Source organism: Pongo abelii, chromosome 1 (assembly GCF_028885655.2).
Source record: "Pongo abelii isolate AG06213 chromosome 1, NHGRI_mPonAbe1-v2.0_pri, whole genome shotgun sequence".
Taxonomy (NCBI): domain Eukaryota; kingdom Metazoa; phylum Chordata; class Mammalia; order Primates; family Hominidae; genus Pongo; species Pongo abelii.
Window position 1 is genome coordinate 193538663 of NC_071985.2, and position 18804 is coordinate 193557466.

The window sequence follows — 18804 nt, forward strand, 5'->3', positions numbered from 1 at the left end:
TCAAGCCATTCTCCTGCCCTCAGCATCCCAAGTAGCAGGGATTACAGGCATGTGCCACCACCCCTGGCTAGTTTTGTTTTTGTTTGTTTGTTTTTGGTTTGTTTCTGAGACTGGTTCTCTCTGTCCCCCAGACTGGAATGCAGTGGCGTGATCTCAGCTCACTGCAACTGCTGCCTCCTGGGTTCAAGTGATTCTCCTGCCTCTGCCTCCCGAGTAGCTGGGATTACAGGCATGTGCCACCACACCTGGCTAATTTTTGTATTTTTAGTAGAGACGGGGTTTCACCATGTTGGCCAGGCTGGTCTCGAGCTCCTGACCTCAGGTGATCTGCCGCCTCGGCCTCCCAAAGTGCTGGGATTACAGGCGTGAGCCACTGCGCCCAGCTGAAAACTTTAATTTTTTTTTTTTAAAGACAGGACTTGGTGGTTACTAGTTAGAGTGGTGGGAGAGAGGAGGTATAAGTGGGCTTCTATAAACATTATCTCAGAGTCTCTGAGCAGGCTAGCTCCAGAGGCCAGACCAGACTCTAGGCTCCTGCCTTGCCCAGACAGCCTGACATGAGATGGCTGATACAAAGACAGTGTGTGACTTGCCTTGGTGTTGACAAAACCATTGGTTCACCTAACAGCCTTAAGTAGTGGTTAAGAGCCCAGGCACTATAGCCAACCTCAATTCAAGTATCAGCTCTTCCAGTGACTGTCCAATGACCTTGAGCAGGTTACTTAACTTTTCCCTGCGTCAGTTTCCTTATCTCTAAGGTGAGGATGACAATAATACCTTCCTCATAGGGAAGTTCTGACAACTATCTGAAGACTAACTGAATTCATACTTATTACGCACATGTAACCATGCCTGTTAGTAACGCTTAATGTAATTTATCAAAGTAACCTGGCAGAACTTCATCAGTAAAAATGGTAGACCCCCCTCCCACCCAAAACGGAGCCCCACACTCAAGGTAAGAACCAAACCAGAATAGCCTAAGAGCTTTCTCTTGTCTGGGCCTCATTTATCTATTTGTAAAATCAGGAGGTTTGACTAGTAGCTCCTGGTCCTGCCAGCTTTGCCTTCTTGTGATTTTGGGGGCTTGGCCTAAGTGTGAGACCCAGTGGTGTGTTAGGCAAGCTCCTACCAGCTTGTAAAAGCCAACTACTAAATGTTTAGGAAATGTTCAAAGTAGAACAACCATGGATAACTTGAAATTGGCTATGGTGGGAGTTATTTATACCATGGAAGTTAGCCAAGTGCTCCCAACTAGGCCTTCCCCACCACCCCGTTCCCTACCGGAGGTGTTTGGTTTTTTTTTGTCACCAGTGCGTCTGTGGTAAAATCCTCCCTCATCTGATACACACATCCAGCAGGTACATTTTCACCTTTCAATACCATCAGTAACAGTTGTGGAGAAAGAACCACCAGTCTCCAGGGACCCCACAGGCCTCCAGCCCCGCCAGCCCTGCAGGCTCAGGCATGCACCAGGCAGGAAGCACAGTGTACAGGCACACCCAGAGCAAGCATCTGTCTGCCGGTCCCCTGGTCATTCTCAGACACAGGGAAGTAGACAGTGGGGATTACGGTATTGGAGTCTTACAGAGTTGGGATAAAATTCCAGTTAGGTCACTAAAGGCTGCGTGACTTTAGCTAAATCCCTCTCTACACTAGGGTGTTCTTATCTTTCAAATAAGAACAGTCCTGACTTAGCAAGAGGCCAGGTGCAGTGGCTCACACCTGTAATCCCACTACTTTGGGAGGCTAATGCAGGAGGATTGCTTGAGTCCAGCGGGAAGGATTGGCCTGGGCAACATAGTGAGACCTCCATCTCTACAAAAAAATTTAAAAATCAGCCAGGCGTGGTGGTGCATGCCTGTAGTCCCAGCTACTCGGGAGGGTGAAGCAGAAGGAAGGATTGCCTGAGCCGAGATTGCGCCACTGCACTCCAGCCACAACTCCAGACATGTTCGCCCCCACCCAGTAGCACCTGGGGCTCAGTGTGTTCTCTAACGGAGTCTTAAGGCAGAAGGGCTCAGTGAGTGGTTGAAGACACAGACACAAACAGGCAGCTGTTTTCCAGCTTTTATGAAAATTAATAACATTAATAGCTCACAGACATATACATACACACACATTGCTATGTACACAGTCATTAAGTTATTAATTAGGCTCTGTAAAAAAAGGTTTCTACATTAGTGTTCCGGGCTAGGCCCGATCAGTCCTTGGCATATTCACAGTGGCAGCCCCAGGGCTTGGCCCCACAGGCAGGCAGAGGGGAGGCAGGAGGCCACAGAGCAGCCGGCCCCACAGTGAGCACAGCAAGTGTCCTGGGCCACCTCCTTGAGTCTTCAGTTCCCTTCCTAGCACCTGCAGTCCAGCTGATCAGCAAGCCGGCAGACAGGTCCTGATCCCTCCCGCGGCCTTCTGCGTGGTGGCTTCGGGCAACGTGGCGGGCCCTAGAGGATGCTAGCCAGCTCTGTGGAGTCTGTTTCTGAGCAGCCAGAGCTGCTGGCCTCATCCCTGCAAGAGCCAGAGGAGATGGGTTGGAGGAAGCATCCATCCTTACCCCTCTCCAGCCCACCTGCCTCCTTCCTGACATGATCTTGGCCCTGCTGTTGGACTAAAGTGAACCACGGGACACAGAGTTTGCTCACTCCCACTTTCAACTGTTGGTTGGTCTGTTTACTGTCCTTGCTGCACACAGGGTACTGCAAACCCTAGATCTACACTCTCGCCTGGGCTGGCTGACGGGCTGGCATGACTCACTCCAGCCTGCCCACTGGTTTCCCCAGATGCAGGGTTCAGGCCATACTCAGGTCCTATGTGCCAGGAGGGTGAGGAAGAGTGCAGTCTCTGGAGCCAGAATGCTGAGGCTCAAACCTCAGCTCCGCCCCTCTCAGCTGGGCCAGGTACTCTTCCTGCTGAAACCTCAACTTCTTCACCTGCAGAGGGGGAACCCTAAGAACCTGATACTTAGGGTTGTTGGAGGGGTATGGGAGGTGATGGATGCACACGTCCTATAACAGGCTCCTTAAGGACAGAGATTTTTGTCTTGTTCACTAGAGCAATCAATTGCCTAGCACATAGTAGGCAGCCAGTATGTATTTGTTGAATAAAGGTAAGACCATTTAACACAGTGCCTGGTGCGTACTTAAGTGTTACAGCTGTCCAGAGAAGATGTGCGGGGGGTGAGTCTGGACTTGGCCACAGGAGACACAAATTGAGGGTTTAGACACGGTGATGTCCCCTCCTCCAGCATCCTGTCCCCTCCCAACTCACCTCAGTGCCTGCAGGGCCTTCTTATTCTGCCGCCGCCTCTCCTCATCAATGGGGTACATTTTGAAGAGCAGTAGGCCCAGCAGGATGAGAACTATGGGAGCCATGGTCACGAGCATGTTCAGTGTAAACTTGACACGTTCCGGCTGCGAGCAGCCGCGGGTCTGGTACCCTGCAAAGCTATGGGACCCAGGGGGCAGGAGAACGGTGAAGATGGGGCACCTGGGGCCTGGCCCTGCCCAGTCCTGCCCCAGGTCCCCACCCCACTCACTCCAGACTGAGGGTGGAAATGCCCAGTGACACTCCAGAGGCAAACTTGGTGAAGAAGACATAGAAGGAGAAGAAGATGGGCTCGGTTCCATGGAAGTGGGGCTGCTTCAGATGGAAGTCGTCAATGACATCAGGCAACATGGACCTGCGCAGAGTAGTGACAGCCATGAGGACCGACCCACCTAACGGGCCTCTGTGTTAATGAGAAGAGGTGGCCCTCTGGAAGCTTGCAGTACCATGGGTACACAGCTCAGTGAGGATATGGGACCTTCACATGAATAAGAAAAGGCCTCTTGCTCTAAGAGGAAGTAACCCTGCCTGGAGGTGCTCAGCGTGGCAAGTGGAGCCCAGGCCAGATTATAGCCCCCATTTTTCACTCTGACTAGGTGTTCTTGCAAAGCTCACTACCTGTACAACTGTACAGGACAGACCTCCCCCACTCCTAACCTGGACCCACAGAATGGCCTGTGGGAGAACACCGCATAGAACTCTCCCCGAGGAGCTTCAAAACTGGGGACTAGGGACTGGAGATACCCGAGGAGGGGCCTGTATATACCTACCAGGGTAGTAAGAAGGCAGCTGCCACACTGATGCCAGCTGCCACAGCTACCACATATGTAATGATGAGGTTACTCTCCATGAGGGCCACCAAGATGAGAAATGGCACTGCTGACTAGGGAAGGGGGTGCAGGAAGATGAGTCAGCTGAGAGGTTCCCTCCAGACATCCCCAACTCAACCCAGGCTCTGCTCTTCAACCCCACTCACTGAGATCCCAACATATACAGCTGTCTTCTTGCCAAACCGGGTCAAGAACCACTGCCAGATGGGAATGGTGAAAGTGGCCGAGAGCTGTGGACGGACAAAGGGGGTTAAAGGGAGATGGTTTAGAGCCACAGAGCCCCTCCTGCCCTTCCCAGAACCCCAAAGCGGCTCCCAGCCCTGCCCAAGAGCAGCCAGATGACATCATGTGGGCAGCAACGAAGATGACAGGCACCTTCGATGGCTCCCCAGGAGAGCTCAGAGCTGGTCCAGGCCCACCTTGTCTGCTGCCCTCTCAAACCTCTGAGCCAAGTTCCCGGTGTCCTTGCCCTTGCTTTTGCTGTGCTCACTACTCAAACATCTAACCTCAAACTCTTTCTTTCACAGTCCTACCTTTGCAAGGTCCAACCAAATATCCTGAGAAGCCTCCCTCATCCTTTCACGACCTTGGGCCAGCCTGAGAAACATCCTCTGCCTATTCCAAGAACCATTCCACAGCCTATGCCACCTCAGCCCAGGCTGCCCGCCCCTGCTCAGGCCCCACTCACCATGATGGCCAGGAGTAGATTCTGGAATTCATTGCGGAAGCCCAAGGTGTAGGTGCAAAACAAGACAAAGTTCCCCTCCACCAGCTGGGCATGGGGCAATGTAGGGAAGGAAATGCAAGGAAGGAGGTGATGTTGGGGCTGAGCATCCCCAAGACATCCCCCAAGCCCCAGCGACCTCTGCTCACCCCGCTTCCATTACACTCCCTTCTCAGGCTGAGCACGTCACAACCCACTCACCATGAAAGCCAAGGAGGTGAAGAGGAAGCCGGTAATAAGCTTGATGTATGGGCCGTGGCTCATGACCAGCCGTAGGCCCCGGAAGTAGGCGATCGGCTCAGCCTGCTGGGCTTCGTAGGGTTCTGGGGGCCAGAGCAGACAGTGAAGAAGGAGCAGAGACCCCTCCCAAAGCCTGAGGGCCAGGCATAAAGACACAGCTGTCCATGCTGAGGCCTGCATCCCTTCCCAGGCACCCCCTTACCTCTCTGCTCCCGCACGCCCAGGATCAGGATGACAGCACAGATTATATAGATACAGACAATGACCCCCGCTGCCAGCAGGTATGCCTTTTGCTATAAGGGAAGTGAAGGTGACATACAAGGATGGTCAGTTTGAGCTCATCTCAGCACCCCAGTTCCAGCAGCCCCTCTCAATGATCTTGAGCCAGTCCCCTCTCCTCTGGGAGCGTACTGTCTCCATGGGTGAAATGGGAGGATCATCCCGGGCCTGCTGTTGCTTCCCAAGGCTGGACAGTTAAGATACACAACATGCTCAGAAACCAGGCTGGTTGAGTACAGCCCTCACACCTGTAATCCCAGGAGTTTGAGACCAGCCTGGGCAACTTGGCAAGACCCCGTCTCTACAAATAATAACAAAAGGAAAAAAATAGAAACCAGGCTGCAGAGTCTGACAGCCCAGAATTCAAATCTTCCCAAATCTCTGCAATTCACTAACTTTATGACTCTGGGCAACTTATTCAGCCTCTCTAAGCTTCAGTTTCTTTTTCTGCAAAGTAGGTATATTGGGTGTATTAATTGTTATGTATATCAAATGCCCAACATTTATTTAATAAACACTAGCTGTTACTATACAAACCACCTCATTGTTCCTTATCTCCCCAAATCCCTGCCCTGCCCAGGGCCTCACCGTTTCCCTGTGTGAGGTGGTGCCATGTGTATGGTTGGCACTTTGTGAAGCTACTGTAGAGCTATTGAGGTCCTGGAAACAAGGCGTGTCTGCTTGGCCCACGATTTGCCCCTGGATCGCCGTACCCAGCACTGTGCCCAGCACTTCCACAGTCATCCCTGGCAGGAGAAAAGGAGGTGTTTTGGAGGGGCCTCATGGGTTGTGGGCCCAGGGAGGAAGGTCAAATGGGTGGGAGCCCAGCGGTAGCTCCAGGCAGGGTGGGTAGAGGTAGTGGGGTAAGTGACACCTTGGTTTGAACGCATATGCACGTCTCCAGGTCTCATCTGACCAATAAGGGGATTGAGTTATTTTTAAGATGGTTTCACACCCACACCCTAGAGCAGAGCAAAGAGCTGGACCCGCAAGCGAAGAAGTGTGGCTGGAGGGTCCCTGGAGGGTGGGGTCAGGTGGGTTGGGGAGACTCACGATAGGCGGTGGCAGAATCCCGCTCAGTCTGCTCGGTGCTGATGAACATGGTGAGAGCCGAGTAGGGAACATGGAAACACTGGCATGGAAGACAGGTCATTGGCCGGTCAGGCGGGTGGACACACGGATGTAGCTTCCGGTACCAACCCTGGGGGCCCCAAGGACCGCCCTCCTCTCGGCCCCTAGAGACACCCAAGGGAGGTACCCACACTCACCGTGACCATCGTCTCAAAGAGGCAATAGAAAAGCAGGTACCAATAGGTCTGGCCGTCTGGGAAGTCAGGCACGAACCAGATAAGGAAGTAGGCAATGACGGCCAGGGGTGTGGAGAAGATGATCCTGAGGAAGAGGAGGGTGTGAGTGGAGGCTGGAGGCTGGAGCCCAGGAGCCAGGCCCAGCCCAGTCTGCTATGCCTCACAGGGTCCCCACAGGGAAGGAAGCTAAGCTCTTCCTTCCTTCCCCATACTCCTGCCGAATCCACCCAACCTGGACCTCTGGGAAGAGGCTGATGGCCAAGCCCGGAATGGCAGATGGGAACTGGGCCCCCAGACTGAAATCCTAGGCATGGAGTGCGAGGTCAGACCCTGAGTCTACTCCAGAGGCAGCAGCCTCTAATGGGCTGAGAGCTAGGACAGGAGTCCAAGACCTCAGGTGGCTGGGCAAGGAGGCAAAGAGAATGAGCAGCCCCAACTCCCGTGTTCTCACACGGATACTCATCAACCACACACACACACCCGGTTCACACACACACCCCATTCACACACAAACCCCATTCACACACACGCACCCCATTCACACACCCCATTCACATACACGCACCCCATTCACACACACACCCCATTCACACACACATACTCCATTCATACACACACGCACCCCATTCTAACACATACCCCATTCACACACACACACCCCATTCACACACACAAACCCCATTCGCACACACCCCATTCACACACACATCATTCACACACACACACCCCATTCAAACACGCACACCCCATTCACACACACACACACCCCATTCTCACACACACACACTCCATTCACACACATCATTCACACACACACACTCCATCTCACACACACACACACCCCATTCACACACACATCATTCACACACACCCCCATTCACATACACATCTCATTCACACACCCCATTCACACACACACATACCTCATTCACACACACATACACACCCATTCAGACACAGGGAAGCTGGCATGATGGGGAGAGGCCAGCTCCAAGTGAAGGAGAGTTGAAGGCCCAGGTGGGCAAATGTCCACCTTCCCCATGTGAGTTCCACACCATCAAAAGGGGTTAGACCTCAGGATGGACTAACTTCATGACATCACTATAGCAAGGCAGCACAGGCCGTGGTAAAGAGAAAGGCCTTTGAGCCACTCTTCAGGGATTCCATTCTAGCTCCACCAACTAACTATGAAACTTAGTCTCGGGAAGTTATTTAAATTATCTGAAGCTCGTTTCCTCATTTCCTCATTTCCTCATAAGTTCCAGCTATGGGCTGGGTGCTATTCTAATTACTTAGGATAACCAGAGAACAGATAAAAAATCATTGCCCTGGTGGAACTTACATACTAGTTGGCAAACAGAAAAATTGACATAATTTAAAAGTTATATATACCATTCAACCTTCATAAGGAATAAAATTCTGACACATGCTACAACATAGATGACACCTTGTAGACATTAAGCCAAGGAAAATCAGCCAGACACAAAAAGATAAATATTGTAATTTCACTCATGAGGTACCTACAGTGGTCAAATTCATGAAGAAAGTTGAATAGTGGTTGCTAGCGGGTGTGGGGAGAGGGGAATGGGGAGTTAGTGTCTAATAGGTAGAGAGCTTCACTTTGGAAGGATGTAATGGATGGATGGTGGTGATGGTGGCGACAAAGTGAATGTACTTAGGCTAGGCGCGGTGGCTCATGCCTGTAATCCCAGCACTTTGGGAGACCGAGGCGAGTGGATCACCTGAGGTCAGGAGTTCAAGACCAGCCTGCCCAACATGGTGAAACCTCCGTCTCTACTAAAAATACAAAAATTAGCCAGGCATGGTGGCGCACGCCTGTAGTCCCAGCTCCTTGGGAGGCTGAAGCAGGAGAATCACTTGAACCCGGGAGGCAGAGGTTGCAGTGAGCCGAGATTGCACCACTGCACTCCAGCCTGTTGACGGAGTGAGGCCCTGTCTCAAACAAACAAATAAACTCCTTGATTATTACATCCTTAATGTGGAATGTTAAAACTGCACTGCCCAAAAAAGAAATATTAGAGAACCGACAGGTTTGTATCCCTGCTGTACCAAAAACAAAAACAAAAAAACCAAAGTGAATGTACTTAATGCCACTGAACTGTACACTTAAAAATGGTTGTAATGGCAGTGGCACATGCCTGTTGTCCCAGCTACTTGGGAAACTGAGGCAAGAGGATTGCTTTTCCCCAGAAGTTTGAGTCCAGCCTGTGCAACATAGCAAGACTCTGTCTTGTAAACATTTTTTTTTTAACAGGCTTAATTCACTTTACTTTTCTTGTATAAAAACCCTATGTTGTAGCCACAGCTGGAGCCTGGGTCTGCTGCATGGAGACTCCGGTGTGGGTCTTGACGAGGTGCTCAGTGAACTCCTGATAGGGAGACTTGGTAAATACAGTCTCCTTCCAGAGGTCGGAAGGTGGACAAGGCCTACCTTGTCCACCCATTTGTGAATTGCACCCTTATTCTAATCTCCTGGAGCCAGCTTTATTTCTTTTCTTCACAGCACTCATCTCCCAACATGTTATATAACCTTTTTGTAAAACTGTGGTAAAGTATATGTAACATAAAATTTACCATAACCTTAAAAAAATGTTTATGAGCTTCTTCTCCGAGAAAACACCAAATGGCAGATGACGCCGGTGCAGCGGGGGGACCCGGAGGCCCTGGTGGCCCTGGGATGGGGAACCGCGGTGGCTTCCGTGGAGGTTTCGGCAGTGGCATCCGGGGCCGGGGTCGCGGCTGTGGAAGGGGCCGGGGCCGGGGCCGAGGCCGCGGAGCTCGCGGAGGCAAGGCCGAGGATAAGGAGTGGATGCCTGTCACCAAGCTGGGCCGCTTGGTCAAGGACATGAAGATCAAGTCCCTGGAGGAGATCTATCTCTTCTCCCTGCCCATTAAGGAATCTGAGATCATTGACTTTTTCCTGGGGGCCTCTCTCAAGGATGATGTTTTGAAGACTATGCCGGTACAGAAGCAGACCCGTGCCGGCCAGCGCACCAGGTTCAAGGTGTTTGTTGCTATCGGAGACTACAATGGCCATGTCGGTCTGGGTGTTAAGTGCTCCAAGGAGGTGGCCACCGTCATCCGTGGGGCCATCATTCTGGCCAAGCTCTCCATTGTCTCCGTGCGCAGAGGCTACTCGGGGAACAAGACTGGCAAGCCCCACACCGTCCCTTGCAAGGTGACAGGCCGCTGCGGCTCTGTGCTGGTGCGCCTCATCCCTGCACCCAGGGGCACTGGCATCGTCTCCGCACCTGTGCCCAAGAAGCTGCTCATGATGGCTGGTATCGATGACTGCTACACCTCGGCCCGGGGCTGCACTGCCACCCTGGGCAACTTCGCCAAGGCCACCTTTGATGCCATCTCTAAGACCTACAGCTACCTGACCCCCGACCTTCCGACCTCAGTTTCCCAAGTAGCTGGCACAACAGGCATGTGCCACTGCCATTACAGCCATTTTTAAGTGTACAGTTCAGTGGCATTAAGTACATTCACTTTGACTTTTTTGTTTTTGTTTTTGGTACAGCAGGGATACAAATCTGTCGGTTCTCTAATATTTCTTTTTTGGGCAGTGCAGTTTTAACATTCCACATTAAGGATGTAATAATCAAGGAGAAGGTGGCATCCATGCCAAAGGCCTGAATGAGAGGAGGGAGTTGGCCTTTTAGACATCTGAGGCAAGAGTCGACCGGGCAAAGGGAATAGTCAGTGCAAAGGTCTTCAGATAGGTGCGTATCAGGCAGGTCTAAGGAAGGGCAAGGCCAGGAGGGCTGGAGTGAAGAGAACGGGGAGATAGAATCAGGAGATGAGGCGGGAGTGGAAATGGAACTCCTGAAAGGCCATTGGAGGTGCCTTGGCTCTAGTTCACAGGATTGAAGTAACTTTGAGACTTGGTTGATACTAAAATGTCAAACACTGTTTGGGACACTAAGTGCTGTAATGATCACATCAGGGAAGCTCAGCAGGAGAGTTGGCATGCGTAACTAATGCAGGCCACACCAGGGGAGCTGCAGAAAGCCCTGGGCTGGGAAGGAGACCTCAGGCCCAGCTGTTGCAGCCTCCCCATGGGACCCTGCTTGACATCTGGTCTCTCACACAGTAGCCTTGAGAACTCCAGGCAAAGTGACTGTCAAAGTCTTTCTGGTTTGGCCAGGAATGGTGGCTCACACCTGTAATCCCAGCACTTCAGGAGGCTGAGGCAGGAGTATTGCTTGAGGCTGGGAGTTTAAGACCAGCCTGGGCAACATAACAAGACCCCATCTCTATATATGTGTTTTTTTGTTTTTTTTTTTAATTAAAAAAAAGGAAAAGGGCCAGGTGCAGTGGCTCACACCTGTAATCCCAGCACTTTGGGAGGCCGAGGCGGGCAGATCACAAGGTCAGGAGATCGAGACCATCTTGGCTAACACGGTGAAACCCCGTCTCTACTAAAAATACAAAAATTAGCCGGGAATGGTGGTGGGCGCCTGTAGTCCCAACTACTCAGGAGGCTGAGGCAGGAGAATGACGTGAACCCAGGAGGCGGAGCTTGCTGTGAACTGAGATCACGCCACTGCACTCCAGCCTGGGCGACAGAGTGAGACTACGTCTCAAACAAACAAACAAACGAAAGGTGGAGGAGGAAGAAAAGTCTTCCTGGTTTCAAGAAGAGGATTTAAATGTAGGCTCAGAGCAGGGGTTGCCCTGAGGTCCAGGAAGAGAGAGAGCTACAGGGCTCACAAACCCTGACAGACCCAGTTTCTTCCTACACTGAAAGGAAAGGGGGTTCCAGGTCTCCAGGCCTGGCCTGAGGAGGGGTCTGGTGGTATGGGTGGAGAGGTCTGGCCAGGCATGGTGGCTCATGCCTTTAATCCCAGCACTTAGGGAGGCTGAGACAGGAGAATAGCTTGAGCCCAGGAGTTTGAGACCAGCCTGAGCAACATAGCCAGACCCCATTCACCACAAAAAGGAAAAAAAGTTTGGACAGGGAGGTCATATGCACACCAGCCTTCAGCCCACGAGCCATCCCACGTGCGCGCATACACAGGCACCACCAGCCACAGAAGCATACGCACACAGGCACCTGCTAGATCAGAAACCAGCCTGAAGGGCCCCCAGCAACTTCCCCAAGCTGGCTGCCACACCTGCCCAGGAAGTTGCTCAGTTCCTACATGCCACAGGGAAGGCCTGCCCACCTCCACCTCTCTTGACTCTGTCTCCTCAGGGAACAAGAGCTCCTCATCAGCCTTTGTCAAACACTCCAACCTCTGCTCATAAGCAGCTGAGCAGCTGCTGCTGAGGAACCCAGTGTAACTGGGAGTATCCCAGCCTGCAGCCACCATCCCTGGGAGCGGCTGCCTCCCATTGGCTGGGCCTCATGAGGCGATGTGGCAGCAGAGCCTCCCCTTCTACTGGCTGCCAGGGAGGCGGGCACAGGGCCAATTCTCACGGGCTGGCGCCGCAGGAGCCCTGAGCAGCCTGCACAGGTAAGGCAGGCTGTCCTGCCCCCGGCCCTGAAGACTGGATCAAAGGCTCCAACCTGGGCCTTAGCCAGGGGCTGGCAGGATTGGGGTGGGTGGGGGGCCTCGTGGGAAAGGAAGCTGTAGTGGGGGAAGGGGTTGCGGGAAGAGCTTTGAAGGCCGGAGGCCAGGTATGGGCGCCCCTGGGGCAGGAAGGCGCCCACTTAAGCCGGGATGGGCTGGAGATGAAAGGGGTATGCCCCCCCACACCCTGAAGCAGGATGTCCTGGAGGGAACCAGAGCCCCCGCCTGACAGCCTATCCTGTGCGTCTCCCCTGCCGTCTGATCCGATCCGTGGCACCACCTCTGCCTACTTTGGCCCTGAAGCTGAGTAGCACAGGCTTTGTACCAAGGGAAAAGGTAATTTACGTCATCCAAGGTGCCAAAGGTTATGGGTTTGCTACCCCATCCTGGGTATTACCCCATCCCCTGCTCTGCCAGGAGCCACCCTGAAGGGGTGCCAAATTATATATCAATGTGCTGTTGGAGGGTCCCACAGGGAAGCAGAGATGCAGCAGGCTGGGCCTGACGTCTAATTCCCAGCCCAGGATTCCGCAGTTCCCCTGGTGTGGCCTGTACTAGGGACCACATGCCAGCTCTCCTGCTGAGCTTCCCTGAAGTGGTCATCATAGCACTTAGTGTCCCAAACACTGCTTGGTATTTTAGTATCAACTTATTTAAGTCTCAAAATTACATCAACCTAATGAAGTAGAATTAAGTCAGGCACTGTTCTAAGAACGTCAAAAAAAAAAATTAATCCACCACAACTCTGTGAGATAGGCGTAATTATTATCCCCATTTTCCAGATGAAGAAACTTGAGACTCAGAGATGTGAAGTGACTCAGCTGTAAGTAGGGAAATTGGGATTTAAACCCAGGCAGGGGCCGGGCATGGTGGCTCACACCTGTAATCCTAACACTTTGGGAGGCTGAGGCGGGAGGACACCTTGAACCCAGGAGTTCAAGGCCAGCCTAGGCAACATAGTGAGACCCTGTCTCTACAAATCATAATTTTAAAAGATTAGCCAGGTGTGGTTCATGTGCCTGTAGTCCCAGCTACTCGAGGGGCTGAGGTGGGAGGATCACTTGAGCCCAGGAGTTCCAGGCAGCAGTGAGTTATGATCACACCACTGTACTCCAGCCTGGGTGACAGAGCGAGACCCTGTCTCTAAAAAAAAAAAAAAGGAAGAAAGAAAAATAAAAATAATAAAATAAGCCCAGGCAGGCTGGCTCCAGAGTACAACTGCTTAACCACTCTTAAGTACTACCTCGGCCACTGCAGGAAGTGATAGAGTGGGAGAATTCAGAATTCCAGCTTCACCAAGGGGAATGAGTGGACCCTGGGGAGGAATGAGGCCTGAGCTGCCCAGCCTAGCACTTTGGCTGTCCTGGAAATGAACTGGCTGAGCATGCCAGTGCCCGTGCTCAGGGTAGCTGATGCCTTGGATGGGGTTTCGACACCCTTGGGCTTTTAACTCCTTCCTTCTCCTCACCCTCCTGCCTGTGACAAGACAGAGAGAAGGACCAAGGAGCAGATATGCTGGAAGCCCTGCCTTGTGCCACCTCAAAGGGGCATCTTCTACTCACCAGGGCATAAGGCGACCCAGGCAGGTCCAGGGGGATTTGCTGATGCAGAGGCCCACCAGGGGGTCTGTGATGGCATCCCAGGCTCGGCCCACAAACAGGATGATGGAGGCAGAGAAAGGGCCCACCTGGAATGGGGAGAAGCAAAAGACAACTTCTTCATCCTTCTACTCGCCTCAACTCTCATTGGTAGGCAGAAGCGGAGGCTCCCTCCCTATCTCAGCCAGGATCTTGTGACCCTGAGCTGCTCCCACGTAGACCTTACACATCTTCACTTGCCTTGTTAATAATGACAATAGCATTTCTCCAATAAGAGTAGCACTGGGTGGCTTCTTAGAAGCTTTCCCAGCTCTGTTTCCTTAATTGCTTCCCTCCACTGCCCTCGAAAACATTCCCATCAATTCAAATGAATTCATAAACATTTCCTTCCCTCCCTCTCTCAGCCCTGAGCCCCTGACCACCTGATATCAGAATGATCATTCGCAGGGTGAACACAGTGTGCTTCAGTGTCCGCATCTGTATAATGGGAGTTATGAGTTCTACCTTATAGGTTCAAGCTCTATCTCGGATGTGGAAAAAGGAGCCTATAGATGCTTTTTAAAAAGGGACTTGTCACTACCCACTCAAGCTATCCCCCTCCCTTCCCCAAAACCCCCCAGGCCCTAAATACATACAGACTCCTCCTCATCCATCAAAGCCCTGCTATTGCTATTTCTCCGGGGAGTGGGTATTCTTCCCTATACCATAGTCTCCCTAGTCTAACCCCCCAACCCCAGCTCTAACACCCACTGCAACAGGTTTACACTTTGACTGCAGGTTCCTCATATTTATACCCCACCCAAGGCCCAGCCCATGAGAGTTACTCAAAAATTAGCTGCTGAAGTTTTTTGTTCCTTCTGAAGCTCAGTGTTCCCCCTCTGTAAATGGATACAACTAAGATGCGATGCTTGCCAAGTTAGATGCTACACAGAGAAGACAGCTGGTTCAGGAGCCCCGGTAGTCATGGCTATTCTGCCTCCCACTCTCCCATCCAGACAGGGCGAATTCTCAGGATGCCAGGCTTCTGGCCAAGGCTTCTCAATGCACAGAATAGTCCTGTTTCACCCTAAGTACCCCTCCCAGTCAAAGACCCTGTGTACTGGGGCATTCTAACTTAGCCTGGCACCTAAGTACCCTTCTGCTCCTCAGGTAAAGGTGGGATGCATCTCATCCACAAGCCTGGCAACAGCCACCAACCCCTGAGTCAAGCCAGCTGACTATCTCCCAGCCAGGGACACAGTATGCCAGTCTCTTCTAAGAACAGCATCCCCAGCAGGCCCCATTCTCCCTCATTCTACCGCCTACTGCTTCAGGCTCTGTTGCTCATGCCAGGCAAGGAGGAGTTGCCAGATCTTTCCAGCAAAGACTCCTGGGGTGGAGACACTCCCTTCCTGGATACTTTCCAGGGTCTTCTCATTTCTTGCCCACTGACTCAGAGGCAGCAAAGTAGTGATTTGGGGTCCCATTTCACAGATGGGGAAAACTGAGCGAACTGACCCAGGGGTGCATAGTCTTCCCCACCTCAGGACGCTGAATGAGCCCTCCAAGACTTAGACCACTCACCTGAGCCACATCCAATAGGTAGATCTGAAGGAAGAAACCCAGGGCACAGCCCGTCACCTGGTAGGGGGCTCCCCCAAGTGCATAGCAAAGCTTGTTGCAAACAGACAACTGTTGTTTCTTCTTTTTCGGTTCTTTCTGGGAAGAGGAGGAAAAGATGAAAGGCCCAAGGTTCTGGCCTCCATCCAAGAAGGTTCCACAGGAAGGACCATCCCTCTGGCCAACTCTACCAGAACAAACAACTCTGCTTTGACCTGTTCCTATCCAGGAGATCCCACCTTTTTTTTTTTTTTTTTTTTTTTTTGAGACGGAGTCTTGCTCTGTCGCCCAGGCTGGAGTGCAGTGGCACGATCTCGGCTCACTGCAAGCTCCGCCTCCTGGGTTCACGCCATTCTCCTGCCTCAGCCTCCCGAGTAGCTGGGACTACAGGTGCCCGCTACCACACCCGGCTAATTTTTTGTATTTTAAGTAGAGACGGGGTTTCACCATGTTAGCCAGCGTGGTCTCGATCTCCGAGATCCCACTTTCTACAAAAGAAAGGTGTTCTCCATTCTTAGGAACATGGAAAAGGGGAATCCATACTTGTGTGAAAGTTGCCCCTAAGCCACCTCCCTCCTGGAGATTCTAAGGAAACTTATCAGTCCACCATCCCTAAAGAACTCCTCCCAAGGCCTCAGCCACTGCTCCTTTCCAAGTTTCAGGGGGAGCATGCTCCAGCAGCGGACCTGTCCCCACCCGGCACCAGCTGCCACAACCTGAAAATCCGCTTGCTGCCAAGAGCTGCCTGAGCCCAGCCCAGGCTCCCACCCTGCCTCAGAGACAGGATCCACCTGCCTACTCCTGGTGAGGGCTCTAGAGAGCTATGGGGGCCCGGCCCAGCTGGCTGCAGGCGCAGCTGTTCCACCTATCCCAGAGCATCCCTGACCACTATAGGCAGCCAGAGCTTCAGGCAGACCCAGGAACTGTCCTACCCTCCAGCTTCCCGACCCATCGCCCTCCACCCCCGAGCTCCTAGAGGACCTTGGAGACGGGAGGAAATGCCTCCAGGTTCAGGCCTGATCCCTCTCCGGGTGGGGCACTAGGGAGGTTGGGTTGCCCAGGGAAAGTAGATATTACTCATACATAGTAACAGCATAATTGCTCACCCAGCTCCTTCCAAGGATCAGTTAATAAAATTAAAAGGAAAAGACAGTCACCTCCCACGAAGGTATCTATTGCCTGAGATCCTTTCCTAGGGGACCGCCTCATTTTATTTGGTCCTTCAATAAGTCCCCAGGACTGGGGATGGGGTCGATGGTCTCGATGCGCAAAGCACCGTTCCCGCGCGAACATCCACATTCAGACAAATGTCTGAGGGACGCGGCTCCTTTAAGAGCAGAGCTCTTGTTCTTATGAATGAACTTGAGCGGCCCTAACAGCAGAGATGAGGCGCAAGAGTAGGTGGGTGGAGTGGGAGGTAGGGGATGAGAGATGGGGAACCAAGGGGAGTTTCCCAGATTTCTGGGGTCATCTCTGGAGTTTGGGGCGGCAAGCCCCAGCCGCTCAACACGGAAGAATGGAAACCGGCTAGGCAGAGCGGGGAATCACATGGGGCTGCCGGCAGAGCCTCTCCGCAGAGCGTGGAGTGCGGGTGAGCAAAGGGGGGCGACGGCGCCCACAGCTTTTCTCCGTCACCCCCTGTCCCAGGGCACCCCCAGGTCCTCTCTGGCTCGTAGGCTTCCTGTCCCTGGCTATCCCAATGGTCCCCTGACCAGGCCGACCCCGGGACGCCCCCGATCCCCCATTTCCGCCTCCTCCCTCCCCTCGCCCTCCACGCGGGGTGCCGGGCCCTCACCTTCACCTGGGCCGGGCGTTCAGTGGTTTGGAGGATGCTGGTGGGCAGCAGCCCCGCCGCGGAGCCGCTCTCGGCGCCTTCTCCTTTGGCCATGACCGGCGGGCCACGCCGCCTGGGACCGGGTCGACGGGATGCTCCTCTGCCCCGCAGGCCGCTGCTCCTCCCAAGCTCGCGTCGTAGCAGCCTTAGCCACGGCCGCCGCGCGCTAGCCAAGCCGGCTGGCAGGCGAGGCACGCACTCTGCTGCACGCCCCCTCCGCGCCTCTTATAGTTCTGCCCAGCCCTCTCGGTTGCGGCCAATCCCCGAGCCCCGCTGCCCCGCCTCCAGCCAATCCCGTCGCCCGCCTCCCTGCCCCCGCCTCGCCCGGCGGCTCTGTGCCACCGAGCCACGTTCTCCAAGCCCCGGAACCGGCATCTGCCTGCGCTGGCTCCTAGCAATCCGAGAAGCAGGCCGCGAGACCTCCCAGACACGCGCGAGGAAACCGAGGCCCCAGGCTGAAAGCGATCTGCCCGAAGTCCCTGATCTGCCCGAGGTCCCCGAGGTCCCCAAGGTCCGACTCTCCCCGAGTTGGGCCTACCACCCATGACTTCTGACCCCCAGGCCTAGGAAAGGTAGGGGCTCTGAAGCCCACTTTAAAATCTGGAGTCAGGGCCTGTCTCCTTCTTCAAGCCTAGAGAACATACGCTGACACTTTCCCTCCTGATGCCTCTCTCTCATCCCCGAAGACACACCATTCCCCCGTTCTGCCCTTGGCATCCGGGCAATGGGGAGAAAGATGAGGCAATCCAGTGGCTGCTCCTGCCAGAAGGGAGCTCTCCAGTCGTGGAGAGAAGCCGGGGCTACGCCCACTAGTACACTATGACAACAGTGGCCTTTTATGGATAGCTTCCTCCATGCTTAATGTGATCTCTTTCGGCCCTCAAAAACCACCAAGTGAGGGTGGTGCTATTATTATCCCCATCTTACATCACAGGAAGGGGAAACTTGGAGAAGTGAAGCAACTGTTATGTGGCAGAGCCAGGCCTGAAGGGTTTTGTCCGATTCCAAAGCAGTTGCTCTCAACAGCCCTGCTCTATCCCTCTTAGCATAAATTACAGAAGTCTGAATGGGGTGTATGTGTCTCCCCAACAAGAGGCCCTGGGAGATACAAGGCTCCAGAGGCACTGAGGGTTGAAACAGGGAAAGTTTTGAAAAAGAGAATGCCCAGAAATGTGGTCCTCAAAAGAAGATGGGAGGGCATTAGTTTGGAACAGAAGGCAGGCACGGATGCCAGAAAAGAACAATCTTTAGTTCCACCTCTGAGTCCCTTATGTCAATGTCACCCCAGTCTTTCCAGTTCTCTGATTAGTGAAGGGGCTGCTGGAACTCTCAAAGGCCACCCACCCGGTTCCTGTGCTCCTTAATGTCAGCCTCCTTCTCCCTTTCTTTAAATCTCTGATTGCAGGGAGGAGAGATAAGGTCTATCTGCCCCAGGATGGTCACACCATGCTCCCTCATACGCCAGCAGATCCCATCTGGGCACACAGCTCTTGGCCATTGCTGAGCAGAAGAGAGCCGAAGTGAGGCACTGA

General features: G+C 53.2%; 2 protein-coding genes across 3 annotated transcripts; one reads left to right on the forward strand and one right to left on the reverse strand.

The window, feature by feature from the left end:
• Window positions 1-2055: 2055 nt before the first annotated feature.
• MFSD2A (MFSD2 lysolipid transporter A, lysophospholipid) lies at window positions 2056-18521 on the reverse strand. Of its 2 annotated transcripts, none has more exons than XM_002810995.6 (14): window positions 17234-18521; window positions 15403-15537; window positions 13804-13928; window positions 6663-6786; window positions 6448-6526; window positions 5983-6140; window positions 5318-5408; window positions 5077-5198; window positions 4840-4923; window positions 4298-4381; window positions 4092-4204; window positions 3533-3676; window positions 3265-3441; window positions 2056-2505 (listed from the first exon to the last, which is right to left on the reverse strand). In XM_002810995.6, the coding sequence occupies exons 1-14, from the start codon at window positions 17324-17326 to the stop codon at window positions 2442-2444; spliced, it is 1593 nt and encodes a 530-aa protein (XP_002811041.1). In that variant the 5' UTR covers window positions 17327-18521; the 3' UTR covers window positions 2056-2441. The 2 variants fall into 2 exon arrangements, with proteins under 2 accessions (XP_002811041.1, XP_054393461.1); XM_054537486.2 differs by having other exon boundaries at window positions 17240-17492.
• LOC134760753 (small ribosomal subunit protein uS5-like) lies at window positions 9342-11997 on the forward strand. Its single transcript, XM_063720394.1, has 2 exons — window positions 9342-10134; window positions 11923-11997. The coding sequence occupies exons 1-2, from the start codon at window positions 9346-9348 to the stop codon at window positions 11995-11997; spliced, it is 864 nt and encodes a 287-aa protein (XP_063576464.1). The 5' UTR covers window positions 9342-9345.
• Window positions 18522-18804: the final 283 nt, after the last annotated feature.